The sequence below is a fragment of the Mustela lutreola genome, chromosome 14 (assembly GCF_030435805.1).
Source record: "Mustela lutreola isolate mMusLut2 chromosome 14, mMusLut2.pri, whole genome shotgun sequence".
Classification (NCBI taxonomy): Eukaryota; Metazoa; Chordata; class Mammalia; order Carnivora; family Mustelidae; genus Mustela; species Mustela lutreola.
In genome coordinates, this window is record NC_081303.1 from 11,603,635 (window position 1) to 11,626,275 (window position 22,641).

The window sequence follows — 22,641 nt, forward strand, 5'->3', positions numbered from 1 at the left end:
TTTTCTCTGCTCAAAGGAGCATTTGTGAGATTTATGCATATTGTTGTGTTTTACAATGAACCCAAACATGTGCCTTGGGGGGAACACAGGAACCTGGCCTCAGGGGCAGGACTGCAGATGACAAGACATGATTCCCACAGTGGCTTCTCTGCCCCTTGTGCAAAGCCAGCTTCTGCTCCTTTTTAAAAATTATGATTATAGGGGTGCCTGGGTGGCTCAGTTGTTAAGCGTCTGGCTTCAGCTCAGGTCATGATCCCAAGGTCTAGGATCGAGCCCCACATTGGGCTCCCTGCTCAGCAGGAAGCCTGCTTCTCTCTCTCTCTCACACCCCCTTGCTGTGTTTCCTTTCTCACTGTCTCTCTCTCTGTCAAATAAATAAATAAAATCTTAAAAAAATAAAAAATTATGATTATAAAAGTAATGCGTACTTGTTTGGAAAGCTCAAAAGTTTTAACAATATAGAAAGGTAAAATTTTTAATGTGCAAGTCCCTTTCTGCTCGCCTAATTCATACAGATCCACTTCCTAGTAATAACCACTAACACTGCTAATAACAGTTTCCACTCACTGAGCAGTTCCCCAAGCCTTTCACAGCGATTGTTTTAGGAAGACCTGTCATGTATTCTGCCCAAGGTTTCATCGGAATGAACACATCCTTTTCATCTTAAAAAGAAGATTTATGCTCTCATGTTGTTAGTGAACTTGCTCCTTTCACTTACAATGTATCTTGGATAATTTCTGTGTCACAACACGTATGCCTCCCTCATTATTCTCCACTTGCATAGATGATATTGAATGGATATGATACCAACTTTATTAAACAAGTCCTCTGGAGGCACCTGGGTGGTTCAATTGGTTAAGTATCTGAGCTCCCAGTTTATTCCAATGGACTTTTTGTATATGAAATCCTTCCCGGGCTCCTCTTTTCTTCTATAAATAAGGACTCCCCTCCTTTGTTCTGGGGATTTGCATCTGATTTTGCCATAGCTAATTTCTCCGGAATTGCAATTCTCTGCTATTTCTGGTTAAACCCGATTTTGCTGGTGAAATAGGGGGCAGGGCTCTTTTTAAGGTTAACACAAGTGGCTAAGCAAATCCTATATCCAGAGGGAATGGAGGTAAGTAAGCTCCTCTCCGGGAGGAGGTAGTAACTACACAATTATTTGCAATTCTTCTGGACCCGGAGATGGCTCTTCTCCCCCATGCATTTACTAATGCATTTAAACGTATTAAAATGCTTCTGGATATATGAATCGCATAGCTCAAGAAACTTACTTCTGCATTTGGAGGATCTGCCTAACCTCCCTGCTCAAAGGCAGGCTAGCTCTGGGAGTTGTTTTCTCCAGGGAGCCGCAGGGCAGTGACAACCATGAAGGGGGTCCCCAAGTCCCTGGGCGGAGGGCGGAGGGGCACCACCCGTGGTGAGGTCAGGGGCTTGTGGTCCAGGGCGCTGCGGCCTTGGGCCCCAGAACCCATTCGCCCTCCACCTGCTTGCTCCGGCTTCGCGAACACTCCTCGGCCTTGGAGAACAGTTCTCCCGCTGTGGGGTCCCTGCAGACAGCAGGAATTGGGGCCAACGCCTTCCCTGTGCGAGGCTCTCGCGGGCACACCAGGCCCGGGAGTGGGCGTGGGCGTGGGTGGGGGCGTGGACGTGGGCGTGGCCCTTGCGCCGCGGCGCGTGCGGGGCGTCGGGAGCGCGGCGCGCTGGCTGCGGCGGCGACGGCGGCCGCGGCAGAGGCCGTTGCTGCGCCCGGTACTGGGATCGCTGCGTGAGGCGCAGGCGCGGAGGACTCCACCCTTCCCGGGCTTCGGCTCGCTGTGGGCTCGTCATGGCGACCGAGGCGAGGCCCTTCCACCTGGTGGTGCTGGGCGCGTCTGGCTTCACCGGCCAGTTCGTGGTCCAGGAGGTGGCCCGGGAGCAGGTGATCCCGGGGCTGAGTCCCCGCCTGCCCTGGGCCGTGGCGGGCCGCTCGCGGGAGAAGCTGCAGCGAGTGGTGGAGAGGGCTGCGCTGAAGCTGGGTAAACGCGGGCTGGGCGGCTTCCCGCTCCGGGCAGGGGTTCGGGTCGCCCGCAGCGAGCGTTTGTCCTTCCGGGGGCTGGGGGGTGGGGAGGCTCCCCAGCCTCCAAGGGGAACACCTTGATCCATCAAAACCTGCATTCCCCAGGGCTCCCCGGCCGGCCGGACGTCCGGAGCGGTGCCCGGGGTGCGGGGGGGCCGTGGCTTTGGGCCGCTCCCCGCGTGAAGCCCAGCAGTCAATGCGTGTCTCCTGGGTTGAAACCCCCCGTTGGCGTGGCGGGTCCCGCAGGCCAAGCCGCCGAGGACTTCGGTTCTTCCCTGGCCGGCCCGGTGTCCCTCTAGAGCGGGGCGGAGGGGGAGCTGGTGGGGCTGGAGGGGTCGTGATGGTGAGGTCGGACGGGAGGGGACGGCATCGGTTTCCGGCGACTGTTCGTCCTCTCCCCTCGCCTTGGGTTTTGGCGGTGGGCGAGGCAGCTTTCCAGGTTTCGGGGACGTCGTGGACTTCGCTTTTCAGTTTCTTTTTTGCCTGTGAGAATTCGCCAGCGGGCTTACTCTGTCGCGTTGGCTTATTCTTTTAGCATTCGTTCCACAGGGTTTTGCTGCCTGGTCTCATCCGTGCTGGGTGCTGCCCTAAGGCCGGGGGTACGGATGGGACAGCGAGACAGCGCCCACATTTAGGTCTCAGGAGCCTTTAACTGCGGCTCCTTCCCACCCGAGTGGACCTCATGCACCCAAATGCGCCTGCATTCTTCTGTTTCATCTTCATCTCACTTCTGATTCCACCCTGGGCCCCGGAGTGCAGAATCCTTTTTGCTGTCACCACCAATGGGCACTCTTGACCAAAGAGCTTTTTGGTGTTTTTTGTTGGTTTGTTTTACTTTTTCAGAAGAAACAATTTCACTGTTGAAATATGGTCTTCCGTTTCCTTTTCCTTCCCACCAAGACTGGACAGGTGCAGCCTAGCTAAGTGGCCAAGATTGTAATGCCCAGGTTCAGTTGTTGTGGGGAACACCTTGATCCATCAAAACCTGCATTCCGCTAATTACAGTAATTTACTCATTATAAGCCTATAATGAGTGTTCTTACCTAGATAGACTGTGCTCTCTACCTCAGAGTCCTTTTTTTTCTCGTGTCCATGTTAACTTCTTTTTACCGCCCCCCTCCCCAGTATTTTGTCATATGTAATTGGTTGGTAGTTGATGAGAAACTTTTATAATGGAATTCTTGCAACAGAGAAGAAATCAGGACAGTCATCTACTCGGTATCTAAATGATGGTGAAATTGTTATTTACACACGGTTATTCTTTGCATGTTGCTTAAGTTAGATTTTTTTAAAGCTTAATGATTTTTTCTTTAGCAACCTGTGTAGTGTTAACTCCATATTCCTCATAACTTTCTCTCTCTCTCTCTCTCTCTTTTTTTTTTTTTTTAATTATCTGGTTTTAAAAACTTTTACCTCTTGTTAGTATATTTAGTAAATCTGCCACCCCTGATTTCTATAAAAAGACGATCTGGAAGATCTAATGCTGTATTAGGATTTGTTTCAAACAATTTATTTCTTATTTCAGGAAGACCGACACTCCCATCCGAAGTTGGAATAATAATTTGTGATATCACGAATCCAGCCTCACTAGATGAAATGGCTAAACAGGCAGCAGTTGTCCTCAATTGTGTGGGGCCAGTAAGTCATCCACCTGGTTTTGTGTCGGAACAAGCAATGTATTCATTTCCAGCAGAGTCTGGTATTTGATATTCCAGAGGAACATAAGGACAGAGGACAGAAGAGTTGGTTCAGGACTTCAAGCCCGTGTGGGGGAGTTTTCATTCCTTATGAGGAGCCAGTGGATGTGACCCAGGTTTCCTGAGAGAGTCAGACTCTTCGGTGGTACTACTTCAGGGCTCCTGGTTCCTTCATTGGTTACAGCTCTGGTTGCCAGCTTTTTTTTTTTTTTTTCTTACTGCATGCTTCTTAAGTTAAAAAATATTTGAGCATGTGCCCCTAATATATTTTTTTATTTCCTGATAAATGATATTCCTCTATTATTTATTCAGTACAAATATTCATTGAATGTTTATTACATGGATACTGCTCTAGTGTGGGTACCTGGACATAAAGGTGAGCAAAATTGAGAATCCCTCATGGACCTTACAGTCCAGTGGTTGAGACAGAAAACTAAGGTTATAGTTGTAGGTAGTGATTAGTGCTTTGAAGAAAAATTAAGCAGGTTAAGGAGACAGAGATATTGGCACATGAGTCTCTGTGAGGTGGATGGTCAGCAGGACCTGACATTAGTGTCGAGCCCCGAGTGAGGTGAGCAGGGGAGTGGTGGTAGTAGTTGAGAAGGTGCTGCAGGGAAGGGCAGCTACAGACGTCCTAGATGACATGGGTTTGCAGGACAGGAACGCCAGAGAGGGCAGAGGTGGGAGATCACGTCCGAGAGGAACCCAGGAGTTAGGTCCGAGGGTGTGGCAGGCCAGGTCCGGGTTTGAAGTGAGCAGAGTCTTTGAATGGTTGAAAGCCAGAGCACGAGCTCATGTATGGTTTTGTAGTTCCTTGTCTTCTGAGAGAAAAAAGGGGTCCTAGGGGACCCACAGGGAAATAGCCCAGGCAGGCCGAGTACAGGATGGGGGTGGAAGAGGTACTGAGAGTGGTGGGGGTCAGAGGATGCTTCGAGATTAGAACCATCCGCTGTTGTTGTTCTGGACATGGAGGACACACTTCTGGCCTGTGTCCCAGGGTGAATGTTGGTAACAGTTACTGGTCTGTGGAAGCCATCACAGTTGCCAGAATGTTTGAACACTAAGCATCTAGGAGATTGATAATCATTTTTTTAAACAATTTTTTAAAGGAATTTATTTATTTATTTATTTATTCGAGACAGATGCAGAGAGAGAGAGAGCATGAGCAGGGGGAGAGGCAGAGGAAGAGGGAGGAGCAGACTCCCTGCTGAGCCAGGAGCCCAACGTGGGGCTGATCTCAGGGACGCTAGGATCATGGCCCGAGCCAAAGGCGATTGTTTAACCATCTGAACCACCCAGGTGCCCCTGATAATCACGTTTTAAATGAAAGCAGAAAGGTTTTTTGATTATCCAGTGAAAATGTATTCAAATTGTTTGTTTAGATTAATCTCATTCCTAATTAGTTTTGATTCTGTGCTCTCTTGCTACGACCATTCTCTTCTGTACATCCTCAGCCAGCCTCCTCGCCCTTCCTACCCCAGTACTCTGGAAAAACCCAAAGATGGTGTGTGTGTGTGTGTGTGTGTGTGTGTTCTATTTATTATTTATTTTAAAAATTAGTTTCTGAGGTAGAATGTTGCATATAACACCCACTGCTCCTTAGTGTGTGTGTGTGTGTGTGTGTGTGTGTGTTCTATTTATTATTTATTTTAAAAATTAGTTTCCGAGGTAGAATGTTGCATATAACACCCACTGCTCCTTACACCCAGTTGCCCCTTCCCCCCACCCACCTCCCCTCCAGCAACCTGTTTGTTCCCTAGAACTCACTGTCTCTTATGGGTTTGCCTCCCTTTCAATTTTCATCTTATTTTTCCTTCCCTTCCCCTGTGTTCATCTGTTTTGTTTCTTAAATTCCACATGTGAGTGAAATCATAGGGTATTTTTCTTTTGCTTGACATAACACACTCTACCTCCATCCAGGTCATTGCAAATGGCAAGATTTCATTTCTTTTGCTGGCTGCATAGTATTCCATTATATATATATACCGCATCTTCTTTATCCCTCCATCTGTCGGTGGACATCTAAGCTCTTTCTACAGTTTGGCTCTTGTGGACATTGCTGCTATGAACATTGGGGTGCAGGTGCCCCTTTGAATCACCAAAACTTTTTCCAGTTATTCCAGTCCCGTCTACCTTACCTGAACTTGCATCCTCTGTCAGCCAGTAACCCCGCAGCTCTGTGTGTCTGGAGAAAGTGTGTCCCCCTGCTGACGGTCCGTCTTTAAGTATGTGGTGACAAACCTCCTGTGGGGCCTGAGCAGCTCCAGCCACCCTAACCCCACCTGCCTGGACTGTTCTCTCTCCTGCTCTTTGAAGCAACAGCTTGTGTCCTCTTTGTCTTCATGTTTTTCGCCTCCTGTCCCTCTTCCCTCGGTGATCTGATTATTTTATTTCCTTTTTTTTTTTTTTTTTTGCTATGACAGTCGAAGCTGTTGAAAGAGAATTTCTTCACCTGCGTACCTGCATAACCCTGACTCTGCCTTCCCTGTTTGGGGGATTTGAAGACCCCATGTTGACATTTTTATCACGTCTGCCCTTCTGGACTGTTTCTGTGCCCCCTTTGCAGCTGAATTCCTTGAACACGTTCTTTCTCCTTCTGTGTCCACTTTTCGCTCCCACTCCATCCTAAGCCACTCTTGCCCGACCTCTGCAAACCTCCCTGTTCCAGGGAGCCCGGTCTGCGAAGCCCCACCAGCTGCCCACACTCACCTGGAGCCAGGCTCTCGGCATTTTTCTCCCTTCGGTCACGTCCTCCTGTGTGTGGCTCCTGCGGTCTGTTTCTTCCCTGGTTTTCCACCAGCTCCGTCCCCCTCCCTTCTGTCGGATAGTCTCATCTTCCTGTAAGTACCAGAGGCTCAGCTCTCGAGCCTTACAGATTTCTCTGTTTGCACTCTCTGAGCCAGACTTTTAAAAAATAATATATTTATTATTTAAGTATTGTAATAACACACACACAACCAAAATGACCATTTTAGCCATTTCTCAGTGTACAAACCAGTGGCATTTGGTCCATTGGCAGTGTTGTGTAACCCGCACCATCTTATCTCCAGAACTTGTCATCATCCCAGACAGAAGCCCAGAAGGTTGGTTGGTTTTCATTTGTGTGGTGTGTTTTGTTTTGTTTTGAAGAGAGGTCTTTGGTGCTTCCTACTTGTCCATTTTGGGCCAGCATTTTTGAACAGCATAGTGTAGTAAGTTGAGACTCCAGCATTAAAAAAAAAAATGATCAGGTAGCTTAGAATAGAAAATAGAGTGAATTACATGTAATATGGCTAAGTGCTGGTTTATGAAACTTGTGTTTCAGTTTGGTATATTTGTACATATTGACTGCCACATGAAGTGGATTTCTCAGCGTGGGTTGTGGTCGAAAGGTTTCGGATGCCATCTGTATGCTGATGGCCCACGTTAGCTTCCAGTGAGGACTGCTCCGGAAACCAGATGGGGAGGTCCGGCTGCCTTCTTGGTGTTTCCACTTGGATGATTCATGGGCATCTGAGTCCCTAGGTTTTTGCCCTAAATCTGCTCCTTCCTGGGCTCTCCTGGGATTGGCATTTTCACTTTGTGAGTTTGGGGTCATTACCAGTTTCTTCGCAGGTTTTTGTTTGTTTGTTTTTACCTCTTTGTCTATTTTGTGAACAGGATATCTGTAAAACTACTTAGGCATGTGTAAACAGGCATTCAGTTGAAATATACCGAAAATGAATGAATGAGGGCATCACTGTGGGCCCCTGTGCATGAGGGACCCTCCCAGGCTGCCCTCAGAGCCCCTTGTATAGTTTCCATTCAACACGGGACCACGTCAAGTGGCCCAGGGAACATGCCCAAGTCAATTCATGTATTAACTGTTAATGAGGCTTCATTTTTTCCTTTGTGTTTCCTTTAAAAAAAAAAAGCGTGAATAAGCATACTGATTTTATTTCCATAACTGAGGGAATGGGTCTGTGGGCCCCTTGAGGCAAGCCTGCCTACGTGGCTGGGAGACAGCCACGTTAGGACATGGAATGCTGAGAACAGGATTGCAGTTTTGACCTATAAGCTGATTGGCTTCGCTGGGGAGAAATCTCTTCTGAGATCAAGGATTGTTACCATTTGTTTATTTATTTCATAAAAGCACAAGGTTATAAAGTAGAGAAAAACAACAAAAAAAATTAATATAGAGATGTTAGTGTTGAAGTCTCAACCTCAGATTGCCCGGAGAAGAGAGAAAGGTGGGCCAGTTGAGACAGAATACGATGTGGGGATTGGTGGGGAGGCATTGTGGCGGAGAGGGAAGCGCATTCTGTTTCCAGAAGGAGCTGTTATTATTTCAGAAAGCTCAGTAATGCTTTACTGCCGCTTGCCAGTACTTGTAGGTAAACCCAGTAGCCAGCAGGCTGTGGCTCACTCTCTGAGCCGTGGGAAGTTAAGCCAAGGCCAGAAGGCTGACACTAGAGGGTCCAGGAGCTAGCCTGGCAGCCACGAACAGGGGAGGGGGCTCCAGGGAATGGAGGGCAAGGAAGTAGCACAATTCGGAGATGACCGGCAGTGGAGAGCTGTTGGAATATGTGGATAAAGGGGTTGTGCTGTGACCTGATGCTTTTCGTAACATGCTAAGAAGGTTGGACTTTCTCCTATAGTAGCTATAGGCACTGTGGAGCTAGCAAAGGATTTTAAGAGATGTATATATATCTGTGCACACGTGTGTGTGTTCGTGTGTGTACGCAACGAAACAAAGATAACCTCAGATTCTTACTTTAGAATAATGATCTGGTGTTCTTTGGCCATGGGACTACCTTGGCTGCGGAGAAGCTGGTTACTGTGTACGGTAACTTGCGTCAGAGGTGGTAAGTGTATGAACTCAGATTTGGATGTGTAGAGGGGAGGGAACTGATTTGAGATTTTCAGGGAACTAATTCGTAAAACTTGGTGACTTCCAGGGCAGGTGGAGTAAAAACCAGGTTCTAGGTTTCTCACTTGGGAGTTTTGTGGAGAGCCAGGCCAATCATGGCAACAAATGAACTTTCTCCTCTTCCTGTTGGTCTGTATTTTGACTAATAGGACCAGTAACCTACCCCCCTCCCCCGCCGCCACTGGCCTCCTTGTCTGTCTGATCAGCAAGCCCAGTCACTTCTGTCTCTTTAACAGTCTTACCCTTGGTGTATCCGTCCCCTTCCTTCCTTCCGCCCTTTGTCATTTCTTAGCAGCCATGGTGTTGTTTTCTAGTGGGTCAGGCAGAGTGAGGTGTGTTTTCTGTACACCGTATACCACTGTCCTACTTAGGATTCTTCAGGAGAGCCTAGTAGTCCTGACCTGGCCCCAGTGTTCCTTCCAGGCCCGTCTCTCATCACGTCCCTATCAGCTACTCTGAGCTTCAGCTACCCTTACCTTTTCTCACACCTTCACATATACTTTTCTCTTTATCTGGATTTTTCTTTTTGCTGGCAAATCCTTGTTCATCAGAATTCAACTCGAATGAATCACTTGGTCTGTAAAACTTCCTGTTTGGTTTTCAATTAGAGGTGAGCACACATTCCTCTAATTCCAACGTGCCTTCATTCACCCTGTGAGAAGTGGTCTGGTGCAGTTACGTGATTTTTCGGCTCCTTTATGAATATTTGATTCTTAATAACTAAGACTCTACTTGCAAAACTCAATGGCATTTCATTCATTAAAGCTTGCTAAGGAAGGCGCGCCTGGGTGGCTCCGTTAGTTCTGTGTCCGACTCTGGATTTAGGCTCAGGTCATGATCTCAGGGTTGTGGGATCAGGTCCCAGGCTGGACTCTGTGCTCAGCCCAGACTCTGCTTGAGATTGTCTCTCTCCCTCTGACCCTGCCCTGTTATGTGCACACATTCTCTCTCTCTCTCTCTCTCTCTCAAATCACTCACTCTGTCAGTCACTCGTCAGGCTTGCTAAGTGAGAGTAAACGGTTGGTTTTCTTTATTCCCTCCAGTATCGATTTTACGGAGAACCTGTAGTAAAAGCATGTATCGAAAATGGAACGAGCTGTATTGACATCTGTGGAGAGCCTCAGGTATGTAAAATGAAGAAGAAAGAAGGAGCTGTCTGTGAGAGGGGGGACTATTTAGTGCCGCCCCATAGACCTGTTTTAGAAGTCGGGGACCCCCTCCCTCGTGCTGAGACGCGCGGTTCCACTGATGGCTTGAAGGAGAGTGCGATGGTCAGGTCTTCCATTCTCTTGAATTTTTTTCCTGCCTTACCACCTCATTTTTTGCAGGGAATGCAAAAAATTGTGTGTAGGATGTGCTGCTTTCTGTAGCTTCCGCGTGCTGTGAGAGGGCTTAATTAAAACGGTGCGCCGTGTGTAAATTCTTAGAATCTCACTTTTGTAACGTTTTCATAATGAATTCCCTTCTTGTAATCAGACACCTTTACAGCGTTACAGAAAAGGAAGTGTAAAATCCTCCAAATATAAACATTGTAGACACTCACACTCGAGTGCTTACCGCACGCCTGACACTCTGCTAATCCAGCATTTTGTGTCATCTGAATGTTCCGTGTTCCTGTAAAGTCGGTGTCGTCTGGCCTGTTTTGTGGATGAGTAAACTGAAGCTGCGGGGGGTTAAGTCGTGCTGCTGAGTCCTCCCTCCCCTCGGTAGAAGCAGGACTCAGCTGGGGTTCGCCTGCGTGCAGGAAGTAGGTCCGCAAGCACCAGGCCACCCCGGCTTCTCGAGAACTGTCACCTCATCTGTTCCTGCAGTCTCTGCCACTGTCCTCACCAATGTGCCGATCTAGTAACGTACTGGAAAAGACTAGGAAAGTGTGAATTACCAAAATCGAGTCAAGAAGAGGTAGGAAACCTGAGTGAGACAGAAACCAATTCCTGTCTTATTTAAAAAAAAAAAAAAAAAAAAATCCCACAGCAAAGAAAATGAGGAAACCTTCCTAAAGTGTCCTATAAACTGCAGTAAAAGTGATCTCAAAGCCTTAATAAGATCCAGACTGAATGAAGGACTCTTACAAGGCAGTAATACAAATCAAATCACCTAATTAAAAATGGGCAAAGGGATGAGTAGAGACACGTTCTGTGGAAGAATCCCAAATTGCTTGTGTAACTACTCCACCCTCGAGGCGGGGAGCGTGACTCACCACCTTTTCCTCAGGGGGCGCCACACAGAGTCAGTCCCTTCCCTAGAGAACAGTACAGAGAGGAGGGAGCAAGAGAAGAACTTGGTGGTGGTGAAACCTGACAATCGCTACCTCAGCCGAGTGTTCAGGGCCACCGTCCATACTGGTAAGTCCCAGTGACGGTACATACCCTTGATGGAATGTCACAAAATGCACCTTACCTCTGCGGTCTCCCCCCTGCCCCCCAAAAGCAATAAGCCCACACTGGTCACGAGAAGAATTCCAACGGGGGCATGCTACAAAATACCTGATCCAGAGTCCTCAAAACTGTCAGGGTCCTGAGAGCCCGAGGAGACTGTCACAGCCAATAGGAGCCTTGGGACACACGGCAGATAAATGTGATGTGGGATCCTGGGGGAGAGAAAGGACATTAGGTGAAAACTAGGGAAATCTGGGTAAAGTATGGTCTTTAGTGATAATGTTATCAGTGTTGGTTTGTTAATTGTAGCAAATGTTAACAGAAAACTCTAACAATAGGAGAAACTGGGTCGGGGTACATGGGAACTCTCCACTCTGTAGATTTTCTGTGACTCTAGAACTGTTCTAAAAGTAATTTGTAAAAACAGGCAGAGGATTTGAACAGACATTATTCTCTCTTCCATCTCTTCTTCTGCTCCACATTGTTCACCCCAACCATGTGTGTGCCGACCCATGTCTATAATGATGCCCCTCTGTGTGATACGATTTAGAGATGTGTTCTTGCTGTCTTTGTGGGGTTTTTGCATATTAATTTAGTTTTTCATAATATTACTTTTGCATTTAGAACTCATTCTGAAAAAGTTCATAGTGTCATTAAGTCAGATCAGCCCTTACCCCCCACTAGTTGCCACGTGATAGATGTGCAGTAAATATTTGCTGAAAAAGTGAAAAACATTTCCACAGTTAATATTTCACTACAAAGCCACATTGGTTAGCATTTTCACAATGTAATTGCTTTGTCTTTTAAGGTCTGTCATTTAATGCTGATGTACATGTTTCTGTATAGCTCTGATTCAGATTTTTGTCCTGAATTTTTTAGTTTTTGGAATTAATGTACTGGAAGTATCATGAGAAAGCTGCAGAAAAAGGATCTTATATCATTGGAAGCAGTGGCTTTGACTCCATTCCAGCAGATCTGGGGGTAATATATACCAGAAATAAGATGAACGGTAATTATCAATCACTAAGCAGTAATTGAACTTAATAATAGAAAATTTTCATGTTTATAACTGTGATGAACTAAAATCTAGTTGGGAAGAGAGATATAACTATAAATGGGTAATGTTCAAACGCATGATTTGTTTGGGGCATCTGGGTGGCTCAGTCGTTTAAGCATCCAGCTCTTGACTTTGGCCAGGTGGTGATCTTGGGGTTGTGGAATCAAGCCCTGTGTCAGGCTCTGCGCTGGATGTGGCGCCTGCTTGGGATTCTCGCTCCTCCGACCCCCTCTCACCTTCTCTTAAAAAAAAAAAAAAAAGAAAGAAAGAAAATAATAAAAAACATTTAAGGGGCACCTGGGTGGCTCAGTTGGCTGGGCGTCTGCCTTCGGCTCGGGTCATGGTGCTGGGGTCCTGGGATTGGAGCCTGCATTGGGCTCCCTGATCAGTGGGGAGCCTGCTTCTCCCTCTCGCGTTCCCCCTGCATGTAAGCGCTCTCTCTCCCTCTGTCTCTCTGTCAAATAAATAAAATCTTTAAAAAAATTAAAAATAAAAAAAACCCCACTTGCTTAATTTTGACATGATTTTTTAAGATGCAGTTAGTACCGTGTGTATTCCAAAGTGAGGAATTGTCCGTTGTCTCAACTTAGTTATGGTTAAAGCTGCAAAATTTCTGGAAAAAGATTTTCTGACAGCCGTTATAATCCAAACTTGGTTGGTTTAGGAATTAACACATTTAAAAATATAATTGATGTAACTACTATAATTAAAAGTTTAATTTTTTAAAAAAGTTTTATTTAAGAGCAAGAGAGCAAGAGAGAATGAGAGAGAGCATGAGCTGGGGAGAGGCAAATGGAGAGGAAGAGGCAGGCTCCTGCTGAGCCGGGAGCCCAATGCGGGGCTCCATCCCAGGACCCTGGGATCACAGCGATCATGACCTGAGCCAAAGGCAGATGCTTAACTGACTGAGCCACCGAGGCACCTTAGTATGCTCTTCTTGAGAGCTTTTTGATGTGAATAATACCAGTTTAGAACTAAAAACCCTTTATCTTTAAAAAAAATGGAAAAATATCAATATTGTGGTAAAACAATGGAAATTAGTAATGCCTTGCATATTTTAAAAGGGTCCATTTAGAAAATGACATGAAACAGGTAACTCCAGTGTCATATAAACTATCCTAAGAGCTTAAAAAGATGGAAAGTGTTCTAGTTTATAGTAAAAAGTTAGCATAACTCAAACCAAAGTCCCAGATAGATAGCACCCAAAGAAGAAAGAAAGCTACAGATCAGTCTTGCTTTGTGAAATTAGTAGTCAAAAAAATGCCAAATTTTTAATAAATCTTCAATGGCATTTTAAAAGAATAATATATCAAAACCAAGGCTTATTAGGAAGTTATGTCATCATCACATCAGAATATTGAAGGTGAAAAACTAGAGGGCCATCTCAGTAAATGATTTGACAATTCATGCCATTTACTGATTGCAGGTTTGTAGGAATAGAATATTAACATAATTAATGTCAGAGGGCAATAGCCAATATCATACTCCGTGATTAAATGCTAGAACCATTCCAAATAAAAAGAAGACGAGCATCTCATTTTTTTAAAAGTTATTTATTTATTTTAGAGAGAGCGTGAGTGAGTGTTGGGTGGTGGGAGGGATAGAGGGAGAGAAAGTCCCAATCAGACTCCCATGCTCCGTGTGGAGCCTGACATGGGACTTGATCCCAGGCTTGATCCGACCTAAACTGAAACCGAGATGGGTCACTTAACTGACTGAGCCTCCTGGGTGCCCCCCAACTGAACGTCTTTAAAACACTTAATCTTAAAATCATGGATCTGGTAGGTCCCCATTTATCAACTTAAGTCTCTAAAGTTTAAAGTCAGTTAAGTCAGAATCATCTCGGGGGATTACGCTTCATGATCTAGGTGTTTATCGACGGTCACCAGGCAACACTTAGATGACTGTGGTTCTCATCATTGTTGATGACCAGGCTGTTCATTCTCTTTTTCAGGGTCAGCTTTCCAAGTCCCCATGATTTTGTTTTCTTTGGAATTAAAACTAGGAAGACCAGTCTTAAGAAATTGCTATATTTTGGGACACCTGGGCGGTTCAGTCAGTTAAGCGTCTCCCTTTGGCTCAGGTCATGATCCCAGGGTCCTGGGATCGAACCCCTCGTTGGGCTCCCTGCTCAGTGGGGAGTCTGCTTCTCTCCCCTTCACCTTGCTTGTGCTCTCTCAAATAAGTAAATAAAATCTTTAAAAAATAGGAATAATGCATTCTGCATGTCTTAGTTGTGTGGATTTTATTTGATTTGACTCTACTGTTCTGCTGCTCTTGTAGGCACTCTGACTGCTGTGGAAAGTTTCCTGACTCTACATTCCGGACCTGAGGTTGGTTTTTCTGTTTCTCAGGTGTTTTTAAAAGTTAACAAAAACATTTTGGAAATGATACATGCCTCCTAAAAAGATTTCGATGAGTTAAATTTCATACATATTTGTAATTTTTAGGGTATGAGAGTCACTATGTTTGATTTTAAAAAGTAAAGATGGTGGCTTGCTGGGAATTACCTAGACTTAAAATAGAATTTTGTTACAAACAGCTGCACGGTTCAGTGTATTAGAATGAGGTCCCATGATCCCAGCACCAAAATATCTCTCATTGTTGTGTAATAACTGTTGTCAACCAGTTCAGTCCAAGTCTGTACACACGTGTTGTGCGCCTCATGGGCCAAGGCCATCATGGCCAGAAAGAGATGGTGATGTCATCACTGACCATCCAGCCTGTTGGGAAACGTGAGACCCGAGGTGGCCGTATTCCTGGAGGCCCATGTTTACGATAGGCCTTTTGTCGCCGGCAGTTTGAGCCAGGTCTAGGTCTGCGCTTGAGGTTCAAAATCCATTCGTTCAGCAAGCCCTCTGTGGTGGTGCAGGTACATATAGCAGTACAAGGTGGTGTGACCCAGAAACGGAGAAGATACAGGCCTGTCCTGAAGGGGAGAATAATGTGGCTTGACAGGAGAGAGAGACATTAGAGAGATCAGGTGAAATACTGTAGGATTCTGAGGATGGAGAGTAAACCCCGCTGAGAGGCCAGAGGTGAGAGCTGCCGGGAGGAGCTGGGCGTGCGCCGAGTGTGGGAGGCGGGAGCCATGGAGCTGGGCTAAGGGAGAGGGAGCGGTGGCGTCGGGACACAGCTGCGGGATGGTATGACCGTGTGCAGGTGAGACTCATGGTTCTAGTTGTCCACATTGTGGGATCAGGTTAATAGACACAAAGCTGTGTCACGCATGCTAAAATCCGTGGTGACAGGGAGTGCCCACTGGAGAGTCCGAGTAAAGGGAAGTGATAGTGGGCCCGAGCCCGAGTAACTGGGGAAGGCCTCCTGGAGGCCTTGCTGAGTTCAGCTTCGAGAAGGAAATAGCATCTGGAAAGTCAGAAGCAGTCCCCTGAGCAAGGTTCAGAAGCAAGAGTGGGATACGTGCATGAATCCGGGGAGCATGGCTAGAAACCCAGCTCCACCCAGTTTAAACCAGCAACACAAAGAGGAACTGACTGATTCTGCAGGGGATAGTGTGGGATTTACTGATGTCGCGTTCCTTTCCTCTGGGTTCTTCTGTGTGGCTCTCAGCGTGGCAGGGAAGGTGCTGGCGTTCCCAGGGATACATTGTCCTTAAAGTTCCTCATTTCCTGGGAACAGCTAGCAGAGTTGATGTATCACATGGTAGGAAAGATCAGTCAAGTATGGGGCCTTTGGGCTTTTTTGAGCCCATCAGTATGACCTGGTGTAATGGCGTAGTCAGATTGCCTCGGCCTGGGTCGCAGGCCTCTGGGAGGGGGCACCACAGAGACAGTTCCATCTCTCCAGCATGGAACACGTTCCAGATAGGAGAGAGAGTTTTATAAGCAGAAGATGAGTTAGAGGACTGCGGGGAGCTGCTGCAGGATGACAGAACCCAGAGGTCACATCAGGGAGATCGTGAGAAAATTGGTAGAGTAGAAAAGAGGCTGCTTTTGAAAGAACAGCAGGAGATGCAGTTGGAAGGAGAGCTGGTGTCATGAAGGTGTCTTCCCTTCACTAGAGGGTCAATGAGCTCCTGGTGGTTCACAGGGAGGCGAGCCAGATTTGGCAGCTGGACTGCCTGGGCTTGAGTTCTGGCTCTGCCACTTATGGGTGACGGGAGCCTGGGCAAGTACCACACTGTCCTCACGGGCCCCCCTTCCTTCATCTGTAAAAGGAGATGATAATAGCATCTGCTTCATGTGGTCGCTGAGTCAGTGACTCTAAATCAGAACAGAGGTTGGCAGTTAGCAAATTGCCCAGTAAATGTTATTAAGTATTATTTTTATTAATATTATTTAAATTTAAAGTTGGGGCTTGACTCAGGACAAGACAGCTGAAGCCTCCGTAGGAGTGCAGCTCCCGCTCTCATTCCCCCTAAAGCAAAACCCACAGCCTGAGTTTTACAGGGATGTAAAACTGTGTATCCCCAGTCACTGAGCTGTCCTGTCTCTCCTTGTCTTTCTTTTCCCCTGGAGGTTTTTTATTTTACACACAAAATTGTACCATAGACCACATGCTTGAATTTCAGAGGATTGAAATTATAGTGTAGAATTGTCCTGTCTGTCCAGTCGATCTTCCCGCCGTGATGGAAATGTTCCATGTGTGCTGCGTGGAGGCTTATACAGTGGCTGTTGGGGCTCTAGAACAGGTCAGCCACTTGCCTGTGGCAGGTGTGAGGGGGAGGGGCAGAGGGAGAGGGAAAGAGAGTCTCAAGCAGACTCTGTGCTGAGCGTGGAGCCCGGCATGGGACTCCATCTCATGACCCTGAGATCCTGCGATCACACGCTGAGTGGAAACCAAGAGCTGGATGCTTAACCAACTGAGCCACCCGGCTGCCCCAGCCCATGGCCTTTTTTATATGTCCACAAGCTAAGGATGATTGTTTACATTTTTAAAGGGCTGCAATAGAAATACAAAGAATAGGTCGTAGAGACCATCTGTGGCCTACAGATTGGACCTTTCAGAGACGGTTTGCCAAGCCCTGTCCTAGAGTGTGTTGTAGACCTCAGTACAGTTATACTAGAAATCAATGAAGAGATAACATGAAAATCTCTATATTTGCATATGATGAAATGTATTTTAAATTTATGTCATTAACCCAGACCTTTTTTCTAAACTCCAGACTTAAAACATCTAATCACCTAATTAACATCTGCCCTTGAACACCTGATAGCTCTCTCAGACTGTGCCTTGTCCATAACTGACCTCCTGTTTCTTGTTTCCAAATGCGCTCCAACCTTGGGTCATTTGTATCCGTTTCAGTTGGTAGTGGCGTGTCCTTCCATGGTCGGACGGCGGGGTCGTTGCTCTCTGTCCTCTGAGGACAAATCCTCAGATCCTGTCAGTCAGGAAATCCTGTTGATTCTGCCTTTGCGAAACGTGAGAATCTGATCACTCTTCATCATTTCTCTTTCCCCCACGCCTTATTCTTGCTACCATCTGTTCTTGTAGAGTCGTGCTCAACATGTGCCCGGGATGATCCTGTTCCGACCTCACTCGGACCATGTCCTTCCGGTCGTGTGCAAGAATCCAAGTGACGTGGCCCTTGTCGCCTCTCTAGCCTCCTCTCCCACACCTGGGCATTCTTCCTCATTTACGCTGACCCGTGTGCCCCCTCGAACATGCCAGCACACTTCCGCCCTCCACTTTTGTCCTGGCTCTCTCCTTCTCCTGCAAATACTTGTCAGAGATGTTTTCATGACTGACACCCTCTCCTTCAAGTCTTTCCTCTGATGTCACTTTCCTGACGAAGTCCCATTTAAAATTGCAAACTTGATTCCATCATTTTCACTTCATCATATCTACTCTTTTTCTTTTTTCTTGTAGTACTTTGCACCTTCTAAAGCCTGTGTATTGTATTTTTTATTGAGTTTGTAACCCTCTCTGGAATGTGAGCACTACAAAAAAAAGGATGTTTGTCTTTTTAGTTCGCCAAGCACCCAGAACTGGTGCTCCTTCTGGTCACATAGTAGGAGCTCAGTAAGTGTCTTTGTCAGCTGACTTGAGTGAACAAGGCTAACTGAACTGTAATTCTAAAACCCTACAAGAACAATTCCGGGATGCAAAAGTCCAGTCCAGTTTCATGTTCTAGGAACACAGATGTAAAAATTCAAAGTAAAATATTTGCAAATTAAAAGCAATAATACATAAGAATAATATATTTTGACCAAGTTAGTTTTAGAGAGGAATAGGACGTGTCGTATTACATAATCACTATAATCCGCCTCACTAACAGGTTAAAGGAGGGCAGTCTTATGATCATCTCGATAAGCAGAGAAAAAGTGCGGTAAAATGTACTTTCTATTCATGATTAAAAACTTACAGCAAGCCGGGAGTAGAAGGGAAGATTATCTTTTTTTAAAAAGCTGTAATAAAGTTAAATCTGTATTTAACATTGAAAACTTTTGCTCTGAGCGCAGGAGTAAGACCTGGGTGCCCATTGCTTCCGCCAGATTGTAGCCAGAGCAGTAGTGCAGGAAGAACGAACGAAACTGTATATAGGTTGGAAATGAGAAAACAAGAGGTGCCTGGGTGGTTTATTCGGTTAAGCATCTGCCTTTGGCTCAGGTCATGATCTCAGGGTCCTGGAATCAAGCCCTGAGTCGGGCTCCCTGCTCAGTGGGGAGCCTGCTTCTCCTTCCCCTACCCATTCATGCTCTCTCTTGCTATCTCTGTCTCTCAAATAAATAAATAAATAAAAATATTATTTTTTAAAAGAAGAAACAAAACTATTTTCAGCAGATGATATAATTGTAAATGTAGGAAATTCCAAAGAAATCTATAGGCAGTATTTTTAGAATGAGTAAATGAGTTTCATAGATTGCTAGAAAAATTCTTTTCCTTACCTGATTTCCTTGGCTAGCCCTCCAGTACAGTGGGGAGTAGAAGTGGCGAGAACAGATGTCTTTGTCTAGCTGAGGGTTTTTATAGAGGCTCTTCATCAGGTTGAGGAAATTTCCTTCTAGTAGTTTATTGAGTGTTTTTAATGTGAAGGGTGTTATATTTTATCAAATGCTTTTTCTGTATCTGTTGAGATGATCATGTGGTTTTTGTTTTTTCTTCCCGTCTTCCATTGTATTGCTTAAAATTGATTTTCGTATGTTGAACCAATCTTACATTGCTGGGGTGAATCCCACTTGGTCATAGTATATAATCCTTTTTATATATTGCTGGATTTAGTTTACTAGCATTTTGTTGATGATCTCTGCATCTATATTCATAAGGAATATTAGTTTGTAGTTCTCGTGATTTTTTTTTTTTTTTTTGGTCTGGTTTTGGTATCAGGGTAATTGGTACTGACCTTTTAGGAAAACTTTGCAAAGAAGTGGTATTAATTCTTAAAATGTTTGGTATCATCTGGGCCTGGGCTTGTGGGAAGTTTTTTGATTATTAATTCAATTTCTTTACTTACAGGTTTACTAGGATTTTCTATTTCCTCTTAAGTTAGTTTTGCTGGTTTGCATTGGCATTAGTTTTCTAGGTCTGCTGTAACGAACTGCCGAGAACTGGGTTGCTTAAAAAACAGAAATTTATTATTCTCATGGTTCTGGAGGTTAGAAGTTGGAGATCAGGGTTTTGGTAGAGTTGGTTCCTTTGGAGGCTTTGAAGGAGAATCTGCTCAGTATTTCTCTCCTGGCTTCTTGTGGTTTGCTGGCTCTTGGGCATTTGGGGTGTGTAGATGCTGCGCTCTGATCTCTGCTCCACCTTCACATGGCGTCCTCTCTGTGGGGATGCTGTGTCTGCATCTCACAGGTCTGTTAAGGACGGGGCCTACCCACTCTAGTTTGACCTCCCCTTAATTAATTATGTCTACAAAAATCCTGTTTTCAAATAAGGTTGCATTTTAAGGTATTAGCGGTTAGGACTTCAGCCTATGAATTTGGGGAGACACAGTTCAATTTGTAATAGTGTCTTTCTTGGAGTTTGTCCATTTCATCTAGGTTGTCTCATTTGGTGGTGTACAGTTGTCCGGAGTATTCCCTAATACTCCTTTCTGCTTCTGTAAGGTTGGTAGTGATGTTCCTTCTTTCATTCCTGGTTTTAGTAACTTGAGTGCTTTCTCTAACTTTTTCTCTTTCACTCTTTTTGTCAGTCTGGCTAAAAGTTTGTCAATTTGGTTGATTTCTTCAAAGAGAGAAATTTGGTTTTCATTGAGTTTCTCTATTTTTCTATTCTCTGTTTCATTTATTTCCATCCTAGTCTTTATTGTTGCTGGACACAGAATTAATGTATAAATTAGTTGCATTTCTATATACAAGCTGTAGTTAGAAAATGAATTTTTTTAAAAAAGTGACCATTTTTAATAGCATAGAAAAAATTAAGTACCTAAGGATAAGGATAGTAATAGAAAAATGTGCAATATTTCTGTGAAGAAAGCTATAACACATGTTTGGAGACCTTAAGGAAGACAAAGAAATGGAAGGATCCACCATATTCATGAATCGGGAGACTCAGTTTTGTTATGATGTCAGTTTTCCTCAGATTGATTTATAATCCCATGTAATTCCAATCAAAATCTGAAACAGGATTTTGTTTTGGTGTGCAGTTTGGCCAGCTAATTCTAAAATATATATGGAAATGCAGAGGGCTGATAATAACCAAGACATTCTTGAAGGAGAAAAAGGTAGAAAGGTGCTCTTGGGTGTCAAGACTCATTATTAAATCAGTGCATTACATTGGCAGTGGGACATCAGTAGGCCTGGAACAGAGTAAAGAGCTCAGAGTAGTTCACGTGCGTGAGCACTTGATTTATGGGAAAGGAGCTTTTCAGGAGGTGATGCTGGGCCAACTGGGTATCCAGATGGAGAGAAATGAAATTAAATTCGTACTTTGCACTGTGTACAAAAAATCAAGTTTAGGTGGATTACAGTGTGAGAGGCAACACAGTGAAGCTTCTAGAAGACGATGTGCATTTCATGGCCTCAGGGTTGGGAATGGCTTCTCCCCCCCCACATATATTTTATTATTTTTTAATGAAATATAATTGATATAACATTAGTTTCAGGTGTACAACATACTGATTTGGTATTTATATATACTGCAGTATATTGCAAATAGTTATCACAATAAGTTAACATCCATTTCCATATACACTTACAAATTTATTTTTCTCGTGATGAAATTTTTTTTTTTTTAAGTAGGCTCCATGTGCAGCCTGGAGCCCAACATGGGGCTTGAACTCATGACCCTAAGATCAAGACCTGAGCTGTAACCAAGAGTCTGATGCTTAACCAGCTGAACCATTCAGGTGCCCCTTATGGTGAAAACTTTTAAGATTTCTCTTAGCAACTTTCACATAGGGAATACAGGATTAACTATAGTCACCAGGCTGTATAGGGAATGGTTTCTTAAAAAAGACAGAGAAGGCATTAGATAGAAAGAAAAAGTGATAAATTTGTATACATTTAAAATTGATAATGTCTGTTTATGAGAAGATACCATTTAGAAAATGGAAAGGCCAGCAATAGAGCAGTTCTTTATTTTTTAAAGTTTTTTATTTTAATGCCAGTATAGTGAACATACAGTGTTATATCAGTTTCAGGGGTACAGTGTGGTGATTCAATACAATATAGGAATTCAAGAGTCTGTTTCTTGGTTTGTCTCTTTTATTTTCCTTTGCTTGTTTGTTTTCTTTCTTAAATTCCACCTGTGAGTGAAACCATATGGTATTTGTCTTTCTCTGACTCTTTAGCTCCATCCATGTCATTGCAGATGGCAAGATTTCATTCTTTTTTATGGCTGAGTAGTACTCCAGTGTGTGTGTGTGTGTGTGTGTGTGTGTGTTCTTTATCCATTCATCTGTCATTGGACCCTTGGGCTGCTTTCATAATTTGACTATTGTAGATAATGCTACAATAAACGTCGGGGTCCATGTGTCCCTTTGAATTAGTGTTTGTATATTCTTTGGGTAAATACCCAGTAGTGTGATTGCTGGATCCTAGGGTAGCTCTATTTTTAACTTTTTGAGGAACCTCCATGCTGTTTTTTCAAGTGGCTGCACCAGCTTGCACTCCCACCAACAGTGCAGGGGTTTCTCCACACCTTTCTCTACACCCTCACCAACACTTGTTTCTTGTGTTGTTGATTTTGGCCTTTCTACCAGGTGTGAAGTGATTTCTCATTGTAGTTTTAATTTGCATTTTCCTTTTTTTTTTTTTTTTTAAGATTTTATTTATTTGAGAGAGGATAAGAGAGAGCACGAGAGTGGGGAGGGTCAGGGGTAGAAGTAGACTCCCTGCTGAGCAGGGAGCCCGGAGCAGGACTCGATCTTGGGACTTCAAGACCAGTTCCAAAGGCAGTTGCTTAACTGACTGAGCCACTCACATGCCCCTTGATTTGCATTTTCCTGGCAAGGGGAGCAGTAGGCTTCCCACTGAGCCAAGGATCCCGATGTGGGATTCAGTCCCAGGACTCTGGGATCAGGACCTGAGCTGAAGGTAGATGCTTAACTGACAGCCACCCAGGCGTCCCCAAATTTTCCTAATGTTCTCTACAATTGTTTGTGTTTCTGTGGTGTTGGTTATTATTTATCTCCTTTCTTCAGTGATTTTGTTTGAGTC

The 22,641-nt window shown here is 44.8% G+C and overlaps 1 protein-coding gene across 1 annotated transcript in view; it reads left to right on the forward strand.

Moving 5' to 3' along the window:
- Positions 1 to 1,675: 1,675 nt before the first annotated feature.
- The window catches only part of SCCPDH (saccharopine dehydrogenase (putative)), a 32,765-nt gene continuing 11,799 nt past the window's right edge, over positions 1,676 to 22,641 (forward strand). The window contains exons 1-5 of the mRNA XM_059145899.1: positions 1,676 to 2,018; positions 3,585 to 3,697; positions 9,688 to 9,768; positions 11,902 to 12,031; positions 14,363 to 14,412. Coding sequence (XP_059001882.1) covers positions 1,829 to 2,018; positions 3,585 to 3,697; positions 9,688 to 9,768; positions 11,902 to 12,031; positions 14,363 to 14,412 — 564 coding nt within the window. The 5' untranslated portion in view covers positions 1,676 to 1,828. The remainder of the gene's footprint in view (positions 2,019 to 3,584; positions 3,698 to 9,687; positions 9,769 to 11,901; positions 12,032 to 14,362; positions 14,413 to 22,641) is intronic.